The sequence below is a fragment of the Lethenteron reissneri genome, unplaced genomic scaffold (assembly GCF_015708825.2).
Source record: "Lethenteron reissneri isolate LAM-NWPU_2019-01 unplaced genomic scaffold, ASM1570882v1 scaffold_1930, whole genome shotgun sequence".
NCBI classification, from domain to species: domain Eukaryota; kingdom Metazoa; phylum Chordata; class Hyperoartia; order Petromyzontiformes; family Petromyzontidae; genus Lethenteron; species Lethenteron reissneri.
Window position 1 is genome coordinate 194402 of NW_026891697.1, and position 21272 is coordinate 215673.

The following is a 21272-nucleotide window of genomic DNA, read 5'->3' on the forward strand; positions in this document are numbered from 1 at the left end:
TTTTTTTATTTTGGGGGCCGTCCATAAATGACGTCACGCGATTTTGAACGCTTTTTGACCCCCCCCCCCCTCGTCACAAAAAGCCAGACCCCCCTCAAATATGACGTCACAAAGCTCTGCCCCCCCCCCCCCCCCAAAAAAAAACATCGTCACAAATGTCTGACACCCCCCCCAGGTGCGTGAAGTCATTTATGGACGGACCCTTGGCAGGTAAATCGTGAGGGCTGACGTCCACCTCCCCGCTCCCCACGAGCGGGGAGCGACATCGACCCCCTCCACTCCCCCCTCCACTCCCCCCCCCCTCCACTCCCCCCCCCCCACTCCCCTCCACCTCCCCCCTCCACTCCACTCCACCCACCCCCCCCCTCCACTCCCCTCCACCTCCCCCCTCCACTCCACTCCACCCCCCCCCTCCACTCCCCCTTCCACTCCCCCCTCCACTCCACTCCACCCCCCCTCCACTCCCCCCTCCACTCCCCCCTCCACTCCCCCTCCACTCCACTCCACCCCCCCCCCTCCACTCCCCCCTCCACTCCCCCTCCACTCCACTCCACCCCCCTCCACTCCCCCCCTCCACTCCCCCCTCCACCCACTCCACTCCACCACCCCCCCCCTCCACTCCCCCCCTCCACTCCACTCCACCCCCCCCCTCCACTCCCCCCTCCACTCCACTCCACCCCCCCCCTCCACTCCCCCCTCCACTCCCCCCTCCACTCCCCCCTCCCTCCACTCCACTCCACCTCCACCACCCCCCCCTCCACTCCCCCCCTCCACTCCACTCCACCCCCCCTCCACTCCCCCCTCCACTCCACTCCACCCCCCCCTCCACTCCCCCCCTCCACTCCCACTCCACCCCCCCCCCCTCCACTCCCCCCCTCCACTCCCCCCTCCACTCCCCCCTCCACTCCACTCCACCCCCCCCCTCCACCCCCCCCCTCCACTCCCCCCCTCCACTCCCCCCTCCACTCCACTCCACCCCCCCCCCCCTCCACTCCCCCCCTCCACTCCCCCCCTCCACTCCCCCCTCCACTCCCCCCTCCACCCCACCCCCTCCACCCCCTCCTCCACTCCCTAAAACACACGGGGGGTGTCCGCTGACACTGGCGGGGCACGCTTTTTGTTTGCGGCCAATGGGGGTCGCTGGTTGCCAACAGTGACGTCGTCTTGGCTCTTGTGCAGGTCGCGTGCTGCTGCCCCCGGTACGCGTGTGTCGTCACTCGTCAAGGCGCACGCGCGGAGGCGGACGCTTCTGTAGGGGAGTGCGAGCTGCTGCTGCTGCTGAGCGGGCGTGGGAGGGGAACAATTCACTCGAGACTCGAGAGAGACGGGACAAGGAGTGAGACAGAGACGCGGCACAAGAAGAGAGACGAGACACGGGACAGGTCGTGGTGAGTCCTCCTTAACATCAGAACCTTTGCTTATCCTGCACACGGACTCCGCGTGAACTGGCACAGGGAGTGTGAAAACAACCCCGTATTGTCCCCATTCATCGATGATTATATTATCCGTAACAACATGAATCACGTACGTATAGAAACACATTTTAAACTGGCGTTTGTGTTCGATTGCTGCTCTCTGCCACACCGACTCGACTGCTTGTTCCGACCGCGGAATGAATGCCGCCTCGCCCTGCCCCACTTTACCCGCTGGTGGTGAGTGCAGCGAGAGATGTAGGAACGTGCGGTGGAGCTGTTACGAAAAGTGAAAAAAAGTAAAAATTAAGATTATTCCACTGATCTGTTTCATCCAGCAGCGGATAGACCACGGCTGAGCCCCTTCGTGCTGCGTGCACTCACACCCACGCCTCTGTGTGCGTGGTGGTGCTGGGGTGGAGCGGTAGAGTGTGGGCACCCCCACCACTCACACCCACGCCTCTGTGTGCGTGGGGGGTGAAGTTTGACCATACTTCACCACGCCGGTCACTGCGGCTTGCTGAAGGGACCCAGAGGACGTCTCCCCCCTCCACGGCGTTGTGCGACGTCTCGAGACGCACCCCGAAATGAGAGGCGTTGAAAAAAACCTGTTCCGTCTGCAGTGACTATAATAAAACACTCAGTGTGGACACGAACCATTGTGGTTAACATGCACACTCGCTGTGGTGGATGATAACGAGCCCATGTCGTGGTTTTGTTTCCCCGTACCGCGTTTTTTTTCCCCCAGCTCTTGACCGCAGCACTCAAGGGGGAAGCAGTTGACCAGCGCAACACCCATCAGTTCTCCAGCACTCGCCACTCCACACACAGGGGGCTGGCAGTGTTGAATACAATGCACCAATTGTGGAGGAGAGCCACTGAGTTGTGGTTGGAGTTGTTGTGTACGCGCCTGTATGTGTAGGAAGAGCGGTGGTGTAGTGGTTTAGCGCTACGCTGCGCTACGAACCTGGCTATAACCCGAGCTCGATTCCCGCTCACGGCCAACCCCAATGACGATTATCTGAACTGGTCAAATGAGTACCTTGAGTAACGGTGTGTAGTGAAAATTGCCACTGGGGAGAGACAAAGGCGGTCGGGCGTGGTGCACCCCCACACACACGGCACACACACACAGCACTCACACACACAACACTCACACACACACAAAACTCACACACAGCACACACAGCACGCACACAGCACACACAGCACTATCACACACACACACAGCACTATCACACACACACACAGCACTATCACACACACACAGCACTCACACACACAACACTCACACAGCACTCACACACAACACTCACACAACACTCACACAGCACACACAGCACTATCACACACACAGCACACACAGCACTATCACACACACACAGCACTCACACTCACAACACTCACACACACAGCACTCACACACACACAGCACTCACACACAGCACAATCACACGAGACTCACACACATACAGGTCGTGGGGTGTGTTTGACCATACTTCACCACGCCGGTCAACGCCGGTTTCTATCGGGACCAAGAGAGCCGCCTCCTCCCACGGCGTTGTGAGAGGCGTCTTGTCTGAATGTTTTTAGAACCAAAGTAAAATGTCCAACTCACCGTTGAAAATCAAAAACTGAACTCCGAATACCGCTCACGACAAGGCACCCCCTTCATCATGAACTGCAGTCATGTTTATTAACACAAAGCTAAACATGCCTCAGTGTCATGAAACAAATATACAACCTCTGAATTCAAAACATTTACAGAAGGTAACTGAAGCACAGAAACGAGTTGCAAAGTCGATACAAAATGTCCATACTTCTCTAGCAATGTAAACTTGTATACAACGTGAAGAGCGATGTGCACATCTGTAGATTGTATTTGGTTTTCAGTTCAATGTGCGCACCACGCCTCTGGCTGGATGTATAAAGGACGTTTCAAGCAAGCAAGCGCCCATTCAGATGGAATGGAAGTCTGATTTTTATCTGGTAATTAAGGCTAGTCAACGTATACATGTATCTAGTTTACGATACAACTTCAGTACACGATACGTCCTTTCTTAGCCGATCTGCCACAAATAGCAAAGCATTCCTTCGTCAGGTATGAAAACATTTGAACGCAGTATTTTTTATTTATTTTAAAGGCGAATTCTGCCTCGAAGCAGAACAGGAGGAGGAGAGATGTCATAGCCGGCAGTCACGGCGCCAGCGATGTTTTGGTGGTGTAGGCGGAGTGCTGATAATGTAGACGGAGTTTCTGGTGGTGTTGGGAGGTTGACTGCTGGGGCTATAAAAACAGCCGCGTTGTCGTTGCCGCTGCTATCACCGGCTGTTGAAGGCTCCTCCCCAGCAGCATCAGCAGCATCATCACAGCTGAGAGGAGCAGGTGAGGTTGTCTCTCTCGCCCTGCTCACGGAGACTGCGTCCCTGGGTCCCCACCGCGATTCTTGGGGTCCCATTTGGTTCATCGACTCCTCGTGTCGAGGCGTCACTCTGTGTGAGAGTCTCTGCCTGTGACTGTTACACTCGTGGTCTATGTGTCTCTGTGTATATCACTCTGTGTGTCTGTGTGTGTCTCTGTGTATCACTCTGTGTCTATGTATGACTGTGTGTCTGTGTGTCTATCACACTCTGTGTCTATGTGTGACTGTGTCTGTGTGTCTATCACACTGTGTCTATGTATGATTGTGTGTCTATCACTGTGTCTATCTGTGACTGTGTCTATCACTGTGTGTCTATGTGTCTATCACTCTGTCTATGTGTGACTGTGTGTCTATCACACTGTGTGTCTATGTGTGACTGTGTGTCTATCACACTGTGTGTCTATGTGTGACTGTGTGTCTATCACACTGTGTCTATGTGTGACTGTGTGTCTGTCTGTGACTGTGTGTCTATCACTGTGTGTCTATGTGTGACTGTGTGTCTGTGTGTCTATGTGTGACTGTGTCTATCACACTGTGTCTATGTATGACTGTGTCTATCGCACTGTGTCTATGTGTGACTGTGTGTGTATCACTCTGTGTGTCTCTATCACTGTGTCTATGTATGACTGTGTGTCTATGTATGACTGTGTGTCTATGTGTGTCTGTGTGTCTATCACTGTGTGTCTATGTGTGACTGTGTGTGACTGTCTATGTGTGTCTGTGTGTCTATCACTGTGTGTCTATGTGTGACTGTGTGTCTATGTGTGTCTGTGTGTCTATCACTGTGTGTCTATGTGTGACTGTGTGTCTATGTGTGACTGTGAGTCTATGTGTGACTGTGTGTCTATCACACTGTGTCTATGTGTGACTGTGTGTCTATCACACTGTGTGTCTGTGTGTGACTGTGTGTCTATGTGTGACTGTGTGTGTATCACTCTGTGTGTCTCTATCACTGTGTCTATGTATGACTGTGTGTCTATGTATGACTGTGTGTCTATGTATCACTGTGTGTCTATGTGTGACTGTGTGTCTATCACACTGTGTGTCTATGTATCACTGTGTGTCTATGTGTGACTGTGTGTCTCACACTGTGTGTCTATGTGTGACTGTGTGTCTATGTGTGTCTGTGTGTCTATCACTCTGTGTCTATGTGTCTATCTCTGTGTGTCTATGTGTGACTGTGTGTGTATCACTCTGTTTGTCTCTGTCTATCACTGTCTATGTATGACTGTGTGTCTATGTGTGACTGTGTGTCTGTGTGTCTATCACTGTGTCTATGTGTGACTGTGTGTCTATGTGTGACTGTGTGTCTGTGTGTCTATGTGTGTCTGTGTGTCTATCACTGTGTGTCTATGTGTGACTGTGTGTCTATGTGTGACTGTGTGACTGTGTGTGACTGTGCGAGTGGGATGCGACTTGCTATTAGAACCCCGCCGCTTGCGGGCGATGTGAACAGCGACTCACGATCAGAGACATTAAACATCCGCGGAAGTCCGCACGCGTCTCTAGCGCCCAGCTGGACGAGAGGTCGCGATTCTCGCCACAGCAAAGTGGAGGGTCGCCTCCTGCTCTCGGGAGCGGTGGTTGAGCCCGTGACGGAAACTCCACATTGCCCTGTCGGGGGCCAGACTCTCTCCTCTGTAGGGCCACCTCCAGTCGATTCAAACAGAGTGGTACCCAATCTTGATTTGAAGCTTTCGTGAATGCAGGAATCAATACTCTTTGGTTCTTTCGGTAACGTCACGTAGGTATAAAATTAAATAAATCACGGCCACCTCAGAAGCAGACCATGCTTTCCCACTTGAGGTTGGATGCTGGATGTAATTACCAGCGAAACGTCGAACTCAAAAATTGTAAATGTTGTGGATTCACTGTTCAACACACCGGTGGGCTAAAGTAGTGAACTATTTGTCTTTTGTCAACGTGACACTTTTTGCTGATTGGCCGTGTCGGGTGGTGGAGGGTTACGACACATTTATAAATAACGCGATCTAACCCAAACACGTTTATTATGAAACGATCAAAGATTAATAATATTAACGTGTTTAAGCAGTCTACCGCCGGACTATGCAACTTGGTTGAAGGCCAATGTAGACAAATTATCTTCGATAATTCTCGAATATTAATATTATTATCGAGGCATCACCCCCCCCCCCCCGTTTCCTATGCGCACATTGTCAGTAGACCCCCCCCCCCATACGCACACGGTACACATTTGGGTTAACCCCCCCCCCCTCCATGCGTACGGACACACACCACCACCACACACACACAACAACCACACACACCACCACCACCATACACACACCACCACCATAAACACTACCACCACACACCACCACCACCATACACACAGCAACCACCAACACACACAGCAACCACAGCAACCACACACACCACCACCATACAGTAACCACCAATACACACCACCACCACACACACCACCACCACACACACACAACAACCACACACACCACCACCACACACACACAACAACCACACACACCACCACACACATAGCAACCAAACATACCACCACCATAAACACACCACCACCACAACACACAGCAACCACCACCACACACAGCAACCACCAACACACACCACCACCACACACACCACTACCATACACACAGCAACCACCAACACACACACACCGCCACACACACCACCACCCGACACACCACCCCACACGCACACCACCACGTCAACCCATGGCACCTGCTGGGTCTCCTGTGACCTGTCAGCAGCAAGCCGTCGACACTTCACGTGGCAGCCTCAAAGTGCACCTAGCCTGGCACAGGCGCCTTGGTGACGTCACCGCCACTTGCGAATGGCGGCTGCTGTTGCTGGGAGGTAGTTGAGGGTGGTGAGAGTGAGTGTGGTGAGGATGGTGGTGAGGGTGGTGGTGGTGAGGATTGTACCAACTTCTACACTGCAGAGTATTCACACCGCTAAAGCACTCACTCTCAATGCAATCACAAGCTGTATTTTTAAGGTCTGAATTTTGAAAGTCACCACAAGCTGCATTTTAAGGTATGAATTTTGTAAGCCACAATTTCACGATGCAGCCCACACGAGAATGCCCCCCGGTATGAAAGCGCTTTGGCTCGCCGAGTGTCACGCGGTGGGAGCGGCAGCGGCAGGCGACTGATTATTGTACACTTCGAGAGTGAGGCGGGGTAATGTCGCCTCCAGGCAGCTACGGCATTGCCTACACATTCAGTGACCGGACAGTCGCCCAGACGCGCTGCTGCTGCTGCTATCGCTGGGTATTGGAGGAGACCCCACGTCCCTCCTGCTTCTCCTGCTTCTCCGCAGCAGCAGCATCACAGCTGAGAGGTGAGGTTGTCGGTCTTTTCCAGCTCACGGAGACTGCGTTACTGGGTCCCCACCGCGATTCTCGGGGTTCCATTTGGTTCATCGACTCCTCGTGTCGAGGCGTCTCTCTGTGTGAGTCTCTGCCTGTGACTGTTACACTCGTGGTCTACGTGTCTTTGTGTCTATCACTCTGTGTCTGTGTGTGTCTATCACTCTGTGTGTCTATTACTGTGTCTATGTATGACTGTGTGTCTCTGTGTCTATCACTGTGTCTATCACACTATGTGTGACTGTGTGTCTATCACTGTGTCTGTGTGACTGTGTGTCTATCACTGTCTGTGACTGTGTGTCTATCACTGTCTATGTATGACTGTGTGTCTGTGTCTATCTCTGTGTGTCTATGTGACTGTGTGTCTGTGTCTATCACTCTGTCTATGTGTGACTGTGTGTCTCTATCACTGTGTCTATGTATGACTGTGTGTCTATGTGTGACTGTGTCCGTGTATATGTGTAACTGTGCGAGTGAATGCAACTTGCTATTAGAACCCCGCCGCTTGCGGGCGATGGGAACAGCGATTCACAATCAGAGACATCAAACATCCGCGGAAGTCCGCGCGCGGTCTCGAGCACCCAGCTGGACGCAAGGCACCATTCTCGCCACAGCAAAGTGGAGGGTCGCCTCCAGCTCTCGGGAGCGGTGGTTGAGCCCGTGGCGGAAATTCCACATTGCCCTGTCGGGGGCCAGACTCTCTTCTCTGTAGGGCCACCCCCAGTCGATTCAAACAAAGTGGTACTTAGTTTATCGGCCACAACTGGGATCTGTGCCACTTCGGGCTGATTGTGGGGATCTGTCCGAGCACAGTCGGGAGGCTGCGTCCCGAGTGGAACTTCCGCGGGTTTCTCAATGCGCTGGAGAATTCACTCGGCCAGTTGGTGTGTGTGTGGTGGTGATGAGGGTGGTGGTGATGAGGGTGGTGGTGGTGATGAGGGTGGTGGTGGTGAGGGTGAGGGTGGTGGTGATGAGGGTGAGGGTGGTGGTGATGAGGGTGAGGGTGGTGGTGATGAGGGTGAGGGTGGTGGTGATGAGAGTGAGGGTGGTGATGAGGGTGAGGGTGGTGATGAGAGTGAGGGTGGTGGTGATGAGGGTGGTGGTGATGAGGGTGAGGGTGGTGGTGATGAGGGTGAGGGTGGTGGTGATGAGGGTGAGGGTGGTGGTGATGAGAGTGAGGGTGGTGATGAGGGTGAGGGTGGTGATGAGAGTGAGGGTGGTGGTGATGAGGGTGGTGGTGATGAGAGTGAGGGTGGTGGTGATGAGGGTGAGGGTGGTGGTGATGAGAGTGGTGGTGATGAGGGTGGTGGTGTTGAGTGAGATGGTGATGAGGGTGGTGGTGTTGAGTGAGCTGGTGATGAGGGTGAGGGTGGTGGTGATGAGAGTGAGGGTGGTGGTGATGAGAGTGAGGGTGGTGGTGATGAGAGTGAGGGTGGTGGTGATGAGAGTGAGGGTGGTGGTGATGAGGGTGGTGGTGATGAGGGTGAGGGTGGTGATGATGAGAGTGGTGATGATGAGGGTGGTGGTGATGAGGGTGAGGGTGGTGGTGATGAGAGTGGTGGTGATGAGGGTGGTGGTGATGAGGGTGAGGGTGGTGGTGATGAGAGTGAGGGTGAGGGTGGTGGTGATGATGAGAGTGGTGGTGATGAGGGTGGTGGTGATGAGGGTGAGGGTGGTGGTGATGAGAGTGGTGGTGATGAGAGTGGTGGTGATGAGGGTGGTGGTGATGAGGGTAAGGGTGGTGGTGAAGAGGGTGGTGAGGATTGTACCAACTCCTCCACTACAGAGTATTCACACCGCTAAAGCACTCACAACAGAAACACGCGTCAGTCCACTCGCTTTTACTGTCAACGCAATCACAATTCCACAGTGCAGCACGCCGTGGGGCATTCTCGTGTGGGCCATCGCTTTGCCTCGCCGAGTGTCACGCGGTGGGAGCGGCAGCAGCAGGCGACTCTGATTGGACACAACTCGAGAGTGAGGCGGGGTAACGTCGCCTCCAGGAAGCTACGGCATTGCCTACACATACAGTGACCGGTCAGTCGCCCAGTCGCGCTGCTGTTGCTGCTATCGCCGAGTGTTGGAGGCGACCCCACGTCCCTCCTGCGTCTCCCCAGCAGCAGCACCACAGCTGAGAGGAGCAGGTGAGGTTGTCTCTCTCGCCCTGCTCACGGAGACTGCGTCCCTGGGTCCCCACCGCGATTCTCGGGGTTCCATTTGGTTCATCGACTCCTCGTGTCGAGGCGTCTGTGTGAGAGTCTCTGCCTGTGACTGTTACACTCGTGGTCTACGTGTCTCTGTGTCTATCACTCTGTGTGTCTATCACACTGTGTCTGTGTGACTGTGTGTCTATCTCTGTGTGTGTGTGTGTCTATCACTCTGTTTGTGTCTCTATCACTCTTTGTGTGTCTGTGTGTCTATCACTGTGTGTGTCTTATCACTCTGTGTGTGTCTGTGTGCCTGTCACTCTGTGTGTCTGTGTCTGTCACTCTGTGTCTATCACTCTGTGTGTGTCTGTGTGTATCACTGTGTGCGTCTGTGTGTCTATCACTGTGTGCGTCTGTGTGTCGACACTTCACGTGGCCTCAAGGTGCACTTGGCCTGGCACAAGCGTCGTGGTGACGTCACCGCCACTTAGTGGCGAATGGCGGTTGTTGTTGTCTCTGTGTATATCACTCTGTGTGTGTCTGTCACTGTGTGTCTGTGTCTGTCACTCTGTTTCTGTGTCTATCACTCTGTGTCTGTGTCTATCACTCTGTGTGTGTCTGTGTCTATCACTCTGTGTGTGTCTGTGTCTATCACTCTGTGTGTGTCTGTGTCTATCACTCTGTGTGTGTCTGTGTCTATCACTCTGTGTGTGTCTGTGTCTATCACTCTGTGTCTGTGTGTCTCTGTGTATATCACTGTGTGTGTCTGTGTGTCTATCAGTCTGTGTGCCTGTGTGTCTATCACTCTTTGTGTGTCTGTGTGTATATCACGCTCTGTGTCTATAACTCTGTCTATCACTCTGTGTGACTGTGTGATTGGGATTTCACGTGTCACTAGAACTGCCGCATTTTACATTCGGAAAAATTAAACATCCGCGGAAGTCCGCGCGGTCTCGAGCGCCCCGCCTGACACGAGGTCGCGATTCTCGCCACAGCAAAGTGGAGGGTCGCCTCCTGCTCTCGGGAGCGGTGGTTGAGCTCGTGACGGAAACTCCACATTGCCCTGTCGGGGGCCAGACTCTCTCCTCTGTAGGGCCACCCCCAGTCGATTCGAACAAAGTGGTACTCAGTTTAGACGCCACGACTGGGATCTGTGCCACTTCGGGCTGGGAGGCTGCGTCCGAGTGGAACTTCCGCGGGTTTCTCAATGCGCTGGTGAATACACTCGCAGCCAGTTGGGTGAGTTGGTGGTGTTGTCCGTGGGGAGCGGTGGTGCAGCAGTTAGCGCGCTGCGCTACGACCCCAGCGTCCCGAGTTCGATTCCCGCTCACGGTCAACACCGGTGACGATGATCTGACCCGGTCCTGGGCCTCTCCTAGGTCGACTCGGCCTCAAATGAGTACCTGGTGCGGTGTGTAAACATCGCCACTGGGGAGACAAAGGCGGCCGGGCGTGGTGTTGGCCACCCACCCCCTCGTGTGCCGTTCTGGCCTTCATAGGTGCTGCTACTCGTTAACAGCACTTGCCTCTACAGTCTGTTCAGGCTACACGGGGGATCTTTGTCTTCATCTTTGTGGAGTCGTTCACTGCAAAGGCAGTCGACTCCGCCTCTTAACGCCACCAGTAAGCAGTGACGTCACAAGTTTCTCATTCTGCTTCTTCCCTCCCACTGGAGAAGTCACTCACTGGCCTGGTGGTGGGACATCACCCCCCGCCCACTCAGCATCGCGTGACAGAGTTGAGGCGGTTGTAGCGCAGCTCACTGCCGTGGTCGCGTTCAGAGGCGGCGTCAACTGCCTTGGCAGTGAATGGCAACCACACCACACACACCACCACCACACACACCACCACCACTCACACACCACCACCACTCACACACACCACCACTCACACACACACCACACACACCACCACTCACACCACCACTAGCACACCACCACCACCTCACCACCACCTCACCACCACTCACACACACAGCACTCACACACACCACCACCATTCACACACCACCACTCACACACCACCACTACTCGCACACCACCACCCCACACACACACACAGCAACCAGACACACCACACACCACCCCACACACACACACACCACCACCCCACACACCCCACCACCACACACCACCACCATGAACAAACAGAAACACACACACCACCACCACCCAACACACATACCACCACCACCGACACACACACACACCACCACCCGACACACACCACCACCCCATACACACACACCACCACCACACAACACACATACCACCACCACCGACACACACACACACCACCACCCGACACACACACACACCACCACCCGACACACCACCACCCCATACACACACACCACCACCCGACACACACACACCACCACCCCATACACACACACCACCACCACACAACACACACACACCACCACCACACAACACACACACACCACCACCCCACACACACACCACCACCATGAACACACAGCAACACACGCACCACCATCCTACACACACCACACCAACACACAGAAACACACAGCAACCACACACACCACAACACACCACCACCCCACACACACACCACCACACACACCCACCACCCCACACACCACCCCACACACACACACACACCACCACACACACACACACACCACCACACACACATACCACCACCCGACACACACAACCACCACCCGACACACACACCACCACCCGACACACACACCACCACCCGACACACACCACCACCCCGAACCACCACCCGACACCAAACCACACCACCACCCCACACACACACCACCACCCCACACACACCACCACATAAACACACCACCACCCCAACCTACCACCCAAAACACACTACTCCACACACACCACCAACACACACCACCCAACACACACACACCACCACCCCACACCCACACACCACGTCAACCCATGGCACCTGCTGGGTCTGTCCCGTGACCTCTTGTCAGCAGCGAGCCTTCGACACTTCACATGGTCGCCTCAAAGTGCACCTAGCCTGGCACAGGCGCCTTGGTGACGTCACCGCCACTTGCGAATGGCGGCTGCTGTTGCTGGGAGGTAGTGGAGGGTGGTGGTGATGAGAGTGGTGGTGAGGGTGGTGGTGGTGAGAGTGAGGGTGAGGATGGTGAGGGTGGTGGTGGTGAGGATGATGGGGGTGGTGATGGTGATGAGAGTGAGGGTGGTGGTGATGAGTGTCGTGGTGGTGAGAGTGATGAGGGTGGTAAGGAAGCCGAGGCGAGCTCAAAGACGCGACTGCCTCACTCAAGGTCAACGCCCTAAAGATGGCGCTCGTGAAACCGGGCGCGTCCATTCTCATTGTGTGTGTGTGGGGGGGGGGGGTTATTGCTGAAACGTTTCGCGTGATGGTACCAACTCCTACACTACAGAGTATTCACACCGCTAAAGCACTCACAACACAAACACGAGTAAGGCCACTGCCAACGCAATCCCAAGTTGTATTTAGACGCTGTGCAGTTCACAGCGCAGCCCAAACGACAGGAGGTCGAAATGCAGATTGCGCCGCGTTATTACAAAACGGCGTAGTGCAAAAGCGCCTCGACCGAGGATTGTCTGCAATGGCAAAGGAGCCACCATCGCCCCCCCACCACGACCCTCCTCCGGCTCCCCGGTTTCCCAGTCGGTGACTTTGTCCGTAAGTTTTGTGCATTTGTAGCGTCGGAAATACATCGCACACACCGCCCTGTGTAGACTTGCCTGTAGTTGCAGGCACGGGTCGATAGGGGGTGCCACCCTGAGCTAGGAGACCAGCTAGGCTGGGACCCCTGGGACCCGACGTCTTTTTAAGGGCCAAGCGTGGAGCAGTGGTCGAGACCCGCACCTTGGCTGGGTCGGGTCAGGTAGCCTCCCCTAGGGTAATCGTAGCCGGAGGACCTGAGAGCGTAGCCAGAGTCAGGCACGTTAGGATTGGGCTGTGTCCCACGGGTTGTGTCCCTAGGCTGTGTATCGTAATAAAGAAGTTACCTCTACAAGTGTCTCCGGAACCCATTACACCTCTAAAGACTACAGCTCCGTGGAACCCACTACACATTCATTAATCCCAGAGGTCGCAACCGGGTACCTGATACCCGTACCCTACCCGATACCCGGCTACCCGTACCCGGCCAGGTACGGGTAGCCGTTTGCGCCCCTGGTGCGGCCGGGTACGGGTAAGGAATCAAAACCAGTTTGCGACCTCTGATTAATCCCCCCCCCCCACTGCGTGCAATAAGTGCTCACAAGTGACACCATCACGTCTACCACTCTAAGTAACAAAACAGGATTTCTGCACAACTCTGGCTGTTGCCTGATGAAGCTGGTTGTAATTTCTGGAGAAACGTCGTAATCAGATGTAAATGTTGTGGCTTTGCTCTCCAACACACCGGTGTGCTGCTCTAGTAATGAATTGGCCACGTTCTGTTTACGTGACAAACCTTACTAATTGGCTGTGTCGCGTGATGGCGGGTTTAACGACAGATTTATATTCACGCACTTTAACCCAAAAAACCTGTATTATGGATGGTATTGGTCGCGAAAACCTACAACGTGTTAAGCTCACTACACCACCGCTCATAATCACAACACTGCCTGCTCCATCACCCCAGACTTCTCGGGTTCACAGTCTGTTACTTTGTCCATATGTTATTAAAGTTGGGATAACTAAATTCAAAATATGAATCTCATCACCGACATCACAAATTAAAATATGTAGAAGCGGAGTGATGTGAAAGTAAGGGAGCATGAACCATTGGGGTGAGCTGAGAGATGGACTAATGACTCATTCTCTTTTGTGATCATCAGCAGACAGAGCCGACCATGAAGCTGCTCCTCATCCCAGTGTTCATCTCCCTTCTGGGTGAGTTCACACCCAGAGCCACTCACCCAGCACACATTAGACGGTGCCCTTTCGTTAGCCAGGTGATAGTTCACCGTTACCTCCCTCGCCGGGAATGAAGGAGGTTGTGGGTTCGATTTTGACGCTGACGCCTGCTGTATATTTGGAGTTTGCATGTCTCTCTCACTGTGGTCACGTGGATTTGTCTCCGGGTCCTCCCGTTTTTTTCCTCCACATTTATAATCAACACGCATTTCGATTATTTTGCCGCAGTAAATTTCAGCACAAGCCACTTCGTTGAGCTACCATTAGTGGCCAGGTCACTTACCTGCAAATTAGACTAGCTTATTAGTTTTTAAATAAACCGCCGTGACAATGAGGTCACGGTCATGTGACCCCTGTGACACCGCCCTGGCCGTGCCAGTGGCTCCCGGGCCGCGCACCCTGCTGAGATTCGGCTCGCGAGCGGCCGCTCTGAGTCTGGGCACTGACGGTGGGGGAGGCAGCCCTAGGATTTGGTCGAGGGGGAGACGTTTCACTGCGCTCACTCACCAGGTGAGCGGCCTTCCTCTCTGACAGCTGATGCTGTGCGGAGCTCACCGTGTTGTAGCTTCCATTGAGGTCGTAGTTTTATTCATCTTTTCTCCACAATTACAAATGTAGATGGTGTAGCACCCCTGTGTTTAACGGCATTTTCAAGATCTCTCAGTGGCCCTGTTACCACTGCACGTACCTTTGCAGAGTGGTGTAACGAGTGTAATGATATTCAACATACGTACATCTCTGTAGGTATATGTGTAACGAGTGTGACCTGTCTCCCTGTAGATGCGGCATCGGCTGCGAAGCTCCAGATCACTCTTCCGCAAAGTCTGTCTGTGAGAGAGGGAGAGAACGTGACTCTTCCCTGCTCCTTCTACCCACCGTCGCCCGACCTGAGCCACATCGTCCTCGAGTGGTTCACGATGCCCAGACGCTACACAGAGAACGTGACGAGAAGAGAGATGACCAAGGTGACGGCCGCATTTCATGTCAACCGTGAATAATTATCTCCGTACTTGATGTCTACGTCGACACGTAACAGATAATAACAAAGTTATGTGGCACCCTTCAATTACCCAGAAATGTCTCAATTAGTCTCACAACTCCATTTCAAGAAGGCACTGCTCTGAGATCTTTGCCCAATGATGGTACGTTAATGAGAGTTTGGCTTCATGTGGAGGGAAACCAGAGTACCTGATGAACCTCGTGTTTAATTCGAGGGGGATTACATGCAATCCTCTACACAGATTCAAGTCCACAGGTAGACCCACTCTTACCACGCTACGCAAACTCAACATTGATGTTTTACCATCCCCTTGTCACCTTGCAGCCGAAGCCTACAACGCTTGGTGTTCCCAGGAGGTCTCCCATCCTGGTGGTAACCGAGCTCACGTCTGCTTAGCTTGCGACATCCAACGAGCCCAGGGGCATTCAGGACGATTTTACCGTGGGCATCGTGTGCCATTGTGGTTGACCTTCCATATTGTGGTTTGTGTCATTGCAGATCTATCAATCGGGGTATGAAAAAGAGGACTTGAGTATCGTTAAGTCTGTGGGAGACGTGCGGATGGGAAACTGCTCCATCGGCATCCCCAACTTCCCCAGTAGCCTCGGCCCGGTGGCTCTGTGCATCATCAAATGTCATCGATGTAACGCGGAGAACATCGAGGTGCGAGAGGAGATGGTGCTGAACGTGATGCCTGCAGGTGAACAAGAGCCGAGTGTGGCGCTCACGTTGTGAGATGACGGCGTGAATTGCGCTGATACAGCTACGCTAGCCACGATATGGCGGTACCCCGCGGTACCAAATAATACAAAATGGCCGAGGCAATTAAATATTTTATTTCTGGGACCCTATTTTTTCCAGGAGTCTACTTAACTCTGCGACTGGGGTACCAATCAATCCGAAATCAGTGCTACTCCACGATGTCGAAATGCCAAACATTAGCATAAAAATCCGTTATTGAAAAATTCAACTTTGAACAGTGCATCGTGTCCAGCTCGTCGAGATGAGTCGATTCCCGCATCGCCAACCATCAACAGACTAAAAATGACTGCATCACAGACATTATGCAAGAGCCGGGGTACTATGGTACCCTGGGGTACGGCCATAAGGTTCATATGACTCTTCACAATAGAATAAATATCAACTTTCACAACGTCATAATCTCGATCTCAGATGTTATTAACTTGTTCACGTTCATTATACAGGAATCTCTCGCCAACCCCGGTTTCATGTATATGCGGTTTATTATCCGCAGACCAATTTACCAACCGCAGCCTGAAAGTTTGAGTATCCACGGTTAAGCACGGCATTCAGGAAGTCACGTGACATAGGTATTACATCATTGCATTGCAGCATGACATCATTGTATTGCGTGACGTCATTGTTACACAATTCGTGCACCCTGTGGTGCTGCGTAGCTGATCAGCTCCCCGTCTGTGTCGTTGTACGTACTGTACGGCGTGAACGGGCGGGTGTCCCGCTCACCGCTGAATCTCGGAACGGGCAAGCGGTTCAGCGTCAATTTGATTCAGAGCGGCCTAGCGCCGTTGTTTAAGGACATTGCACTGGACTCGCCGCGGAGAACTGTAGCGACACGACCACACCGTGTGATGGCGAGCGCCAAACTGCGCCACGCGCCCTCTCGCAAAGCCTAGTGGGAGCTTCGGTACGTCTTCCCACCTACGAGCCAGCTTCAACACGAACCACAAAGGCGACAACGAAAAACATTTGTTTATTTTACCAGGTTAGGCCCAATGAGCTGTGTAGCTTTTTTTCAGAAGCGACCTGGCCACAAGTGGATTATCGCGTGGGAATTTACAGCAGCCAAATACTCTTACACACGTGTTGGTGAATGTGGAGGGGAAACACGGAGGAGCACACGGACAATACAGATGTTGTGTCATATCCACACCTTAACAATTAATAACGAGTTTGTAATTTTATTATTTGGCAGGTAAAAAACGTGATAAAAATAAAATGAGCATCATCCTTCACGATCTTGTTCAAAACAGATGATGCGATCATGGAGGAGGAAATTGCGAGATCCAAATCGTAGAAGCCGGGAGGTCGAGGGTCACGGGAAAAAACGGGGTGCAGGGCTGGAGTGGGCATTTGTACAGAGCTGAGTGATTCTCCGCCAGGAATCTGTGATGCACGTGGATTGGGCCTTTGAGTGTGGCACGTGAAGCCGTGTTGAGCGAGTGGTCTCTCCCTGCTGCACGTGAAGCCGTGTTGAGTCGCTGGTTGAGGCGGTGGTGCTGGGTGCGAGTGGGGGTCTCGTTGAGCCCCCTTCTCTGTCTAGGTTCTTGACAACGCCGTCTGTGTCTCTGCAGATCCACAGCTGCACAGCGGTGCAAGTGGCATGAGTGTCGCTGCGGCAGAGGAGACCTCGCCCACAGCAGGTCCCCACTTCCGGGGCAGGAAGGGGCTTGTGGCGGCGGTCGTCGTGGTAGCAGCGGCTGTCGTTATCATCTTCATCCAGAAACGCCGTCGGTCGTCTGGTACCTCCCCCGGCTCACACAGGTATGTACAGTACGTGTGTGTGTTGAACTTCGTTTGCACCCAACGTAGCCAACCGTAGCTAACCGAAGGGGTGGGGGGAAGGACAACAAACTGAACACCCAAAGCAGTTATAAAGAAATGCATTTTTAACCTCTAGCCTGGCACCAGGATCCTCCAGCCCTCATGAATGAATATGAACACAGGAAGCTGGGCTGGGTTCTCAGAGGTGCCGAGTCGGCACCACTGAGCACCTGGGGGGTGATTCCCTGTTTACTGTGTCCAGGTGTTGCTGGGTGCAGGCACTGTGCGGTTTGTAAACTCGTGTTCTTGTTCCTCAGTGGCGATGGGCAAGCAGACGTGCACGGTGGTGTGGAGGAGAATTGGCGTCCACTGATGGAGGTGAATGGACACAAGGGGGACAACGGAGACAACGGCACGGACGGCGTTTGAAGAAATCTTCTGTGGGCTCCCCCGTGACCACCCTGGCCGGCACGTGGAGCCGCTCTTACCCACAGTGCCATGCGGGAGTGCGGTGCTGACTGCCTGTGCTTCATGAGCTGATTGTTTACAGACCGTGCTTTTGTCATCTCTCTCCCTCTCTGTGACTCTCCACACTCCTCTTTGGCCAATTCAAATCCCTCATTGCGAAATTCTGCAGGATCCAGAATCCTGCTGCTGCCTCACCTCACAGCTTCTGTAAATGAAACCTCATCATCCCAATCCTCAGATTCCCCCACTGGCTCCCAATCCGGTCCCCAATCGACTGCGAGATTGCACTCTGCGCCTACACGATCCTCCATAGACTCTCCGCTACCTCTCCTCTCTCATCTCCCTGTACTCCTCACCACGTGTTCTCCTACCTCTCCCCTCTCATCTTTCTGCGTTCACGTAGAAAGTATATGAAATTCGCGGGTTTGTATTTTTTTAATTGGCTGCCGTGGCACAGATGGCCCGCTCCTAGCGGACGGCGTGGATGGTGAGAGGGGGAAGGTTGCCCAAGCGACGCCGCTCTCCCTCTCGGTTCGTCTTTGTCTGCCGCGCGGTTTACACGCGAGGTGCGTGTCTCTACACTGGTGTGGAATTGGGCACCATGTGACATTCATTCATTCATCTATTCGTATGAGCACTTTTAAATACCGCATGTTTAACCCTGTGTTGATCATGGGTACTAAGTATTAATGTTCTCCGCTTTAATATTTGCACCGTGGTTGCGGTGCAGGTCTGAGTTTTGCCTGTGAAGGGACCTGAATGTGCGTGCCTTGCACAAGTCTCGAGGCCACTGGGGAGACAAAGGCGGTCGGGCGTGGTGTTAGCCACCCACCCCCTCGTGTGCTGTTCCGGCCTTCATCGGTGCTACTACTCGCTAACCGCACTTGCCCCAACAGTCTGTTGAGGCTATACGGGGGTTCTTTGGCTGTGAAGGGACCTAAATGTGCGTGCGTTGCACAAATCTCGGGACCCTAAAGGTTCTTACTCTGGGATGTTTGGCCCAGAAGAGATTACATCGTAGGCGCCTTGAACTTGCCACAAACTAATGTCTGTTGTATCTGTACAATCGGGAAGCATTGATCTCAGGAGTCTATGCTGCTCATGGTTACTGTTGTGAGATGTGGGTCGAGAGGAGTGGTTCCCAGCCTGTGAGCTGTAGACCACACGGCCATGTTAATTTCCCTGAAGAATGTTGTCGATTTTATTCACGAAACCTTTCTTGTATACACTGCAAGTTATTCCGCAATTTGTTTTGAGGGTTGACAGTGAACGTGGCTCCAGAAAGGTTGGGAACCATTGCGCTAGAAGATCCACACTGTGACTGCTTGGAAGAGATTAGTTTCTAAGTGCCATGCTGCACATGTTTGGTCTTGACAAACATTTTCCATTCAGGTCTATAGTTTTTTATTTAAAATATTGACGATTGTCAACCTTGTTTAAAGCCAGTATGAAGAAAATATTTGTTCGTAAAAGCTTTGGTCAAGAAAAAATCCACGATTTAGCAATTTGCTGGTGTAAAGAGAAGTATTTATATATTCTTAAAGAAAACTCTTGTCCTGGAGACTCAAACTGACAGAAATATTAAATATGTTTACAACAATACCGAGTCTTGTCTGTTAATCATGACAACACCTCGAGCTGGGAATCTCCACTGCAGGCAAATGAACACTCGCGAGGGGCGAGGGGTTCGTTTTGCACAGCACAAACGTGAACGTTCATCTCGAGGGTAGGGCCCTGTCTCTAGCTCCCTCCACCCCACTCCATCCCACTCCATGTCCCTCAATCTCCCTCCATCCCACTCCGCCAGACGATTCGCCACAAGTGGTTGTAATCTCAAGCGAAACGTCGTACTCGAATTGTAAATGTTGTGGGCTTACTCTCCATCACAGCGATGTGCTGAAGTAGGCGCTGATTGGCACGTTTCTTATTCACGTGACAAACCTGACTTATTGGCCGTGTGGTGGTGGGTTCACGACACGTTTATGTTCACGCGATCCAACCCAAACCGCCTGCGTGATGAATCACTGAAACTCATCACACAACTGCACTGCCCCCTGGCGGTCAAACTACGCCATTGCACAATTCCACATTGACCAACAACCCAGCGGATTTGTATCTTTCACGTTCATCTGACCCCTTCCACATCAAGAATATAAAAAAAATGCAGCCACAAAAATCTTCCTGTGAGTGCACAATTTCAGCATCACTATTGGTGGTTCCAAAGCCAGAAAAGACATTCTGGACCGGTTTCGACATTCAGTGTCTCATCAGCAGTCAGGATCGCTGGAGAATGTAAAACACGGCGCTCGATGTGACAAAGATAAACGATGAAGGTGCAGCCCCTGCAACGGCTCGCTCACGCCACTGCAGGCAGAAGGGCCTCCACTAGAGGGCGCTCTGCACAGCCCTTCTAGCCAGACGCAGAGGGCTTGGGGTGCCGTGGTGGCTAGGAAATGTTAACTACCTCGCCTGGTATAAAGGAGGTCGTGTGTTCGATCCCGACCCTGACAGCTGCTGTACATTTTGAGTTTGTGGTGTCTCCCTCCTCGTGATCTAGAATCAACATCGCGCCTTCAGAGTGTTTGGCTGCAATAAATGTCCACGTGGTGATCAGCCACGAAGTTGAGCTGCCATTTGTGATGGCCTGCAGGTCGCTTCTGCAAGAGAGTGACGTAGCTCAGTGGGGCCTTACCTGGTAACAATAAAAACAGTTTAGTTTGTAGCTTTAACTATAAATATTATTTTAGTTGCACCGTGTATTGGGTTTAGAGATTGACAGTCTCACAAGTGACAGTAGCAATGAAAACATGTAAAGGTTACAAAACTCACAGTTAAGCAAAATAAATAAAAATAGTTAAAAGTTTGTGAACCACAACATGACCACAGCAGTCACGGCGCTTCGCCAGCGCACTGCTGGATGAAGGCCTCGCCAGGCCGCTGTGGGTCGTGGTGATTGTTGGACCATACTACACCACGGGTGATGGTGGTGGTGATTGTTGGACCATACTTCACCACGAGTGGTGGTGGTTG

General features: G+C 53.0%; 1 protein-coding gene across 4 annotated transcripts; it reads left to right on the forward strand.

The window, feature by feature from the left end:
- The first annotated feature begins 1238 nt into the window (after positions 1-1238).
- Positions 1239-19814, forward strand: LOC133339591 (uncharacterized). 4 transcript variants are annotated; one of them, XM_061547710.1, is made up of 6 exons: positions 1239-1388; positions 14173-14227; positions 15032-15216; positions 15750-15951; positions 17585-17774; positions 18092-19814. In XM_061547710.1, exons 2-6 carry the CDS (start codon positions 14188-14190, stop codon positions 18201-18203), a joined length of 729 nt encoding a protein of 242 aa, XP_061403694.1. In that variant the 5' UTR covers positions 1239-1388; positions 14173-14187; the 3' UTR covers positions 18204-19814. The 4 variants fall into 4 exon arrangements, with proteins under 4 accessions (XP_061403694.1, XP_061403697.1, XP_061403696.1 ...); XM_061547713.1 differs by having other exon boundaries at positions 1254-1388; positions 14176-14227; XM_061547712.1 differs by lacking the exon at positions 1239-1388 and adding an exon at positions 7101-7177.
- The last annotated feature ends 1458 nt before the right edge of the window (positions 19815-21272 follow it).

What these genes read in the sequence shown, in the direction of transcription:
- LOC133339591 (XM_061547710.1), top strand. Translation starts at nt 14,188, where the DNA reads ATGAAGCTGCTCCTCATCCCAGTGTTCATCTCCCTTCTGG. An exon ending in AGTGTTCATCTCCCTTCTGG is followed by an intron (nt 14,228 to 15,031) that starts GTGAGTTCACAC and finishes GTCTCCCTGTAG; the next exon opens with ATGCGGCATCGGCTGCGAAG. An exon ending in GCTGAACGTGATGCCTGCAG is followed by an intron (nt 15,952 to 17,584) that starts GTGAACAAGAGC and finishes GTGTCTCTGCAG; the next exon opens with ATCCACAGCTGCACAGCGGT.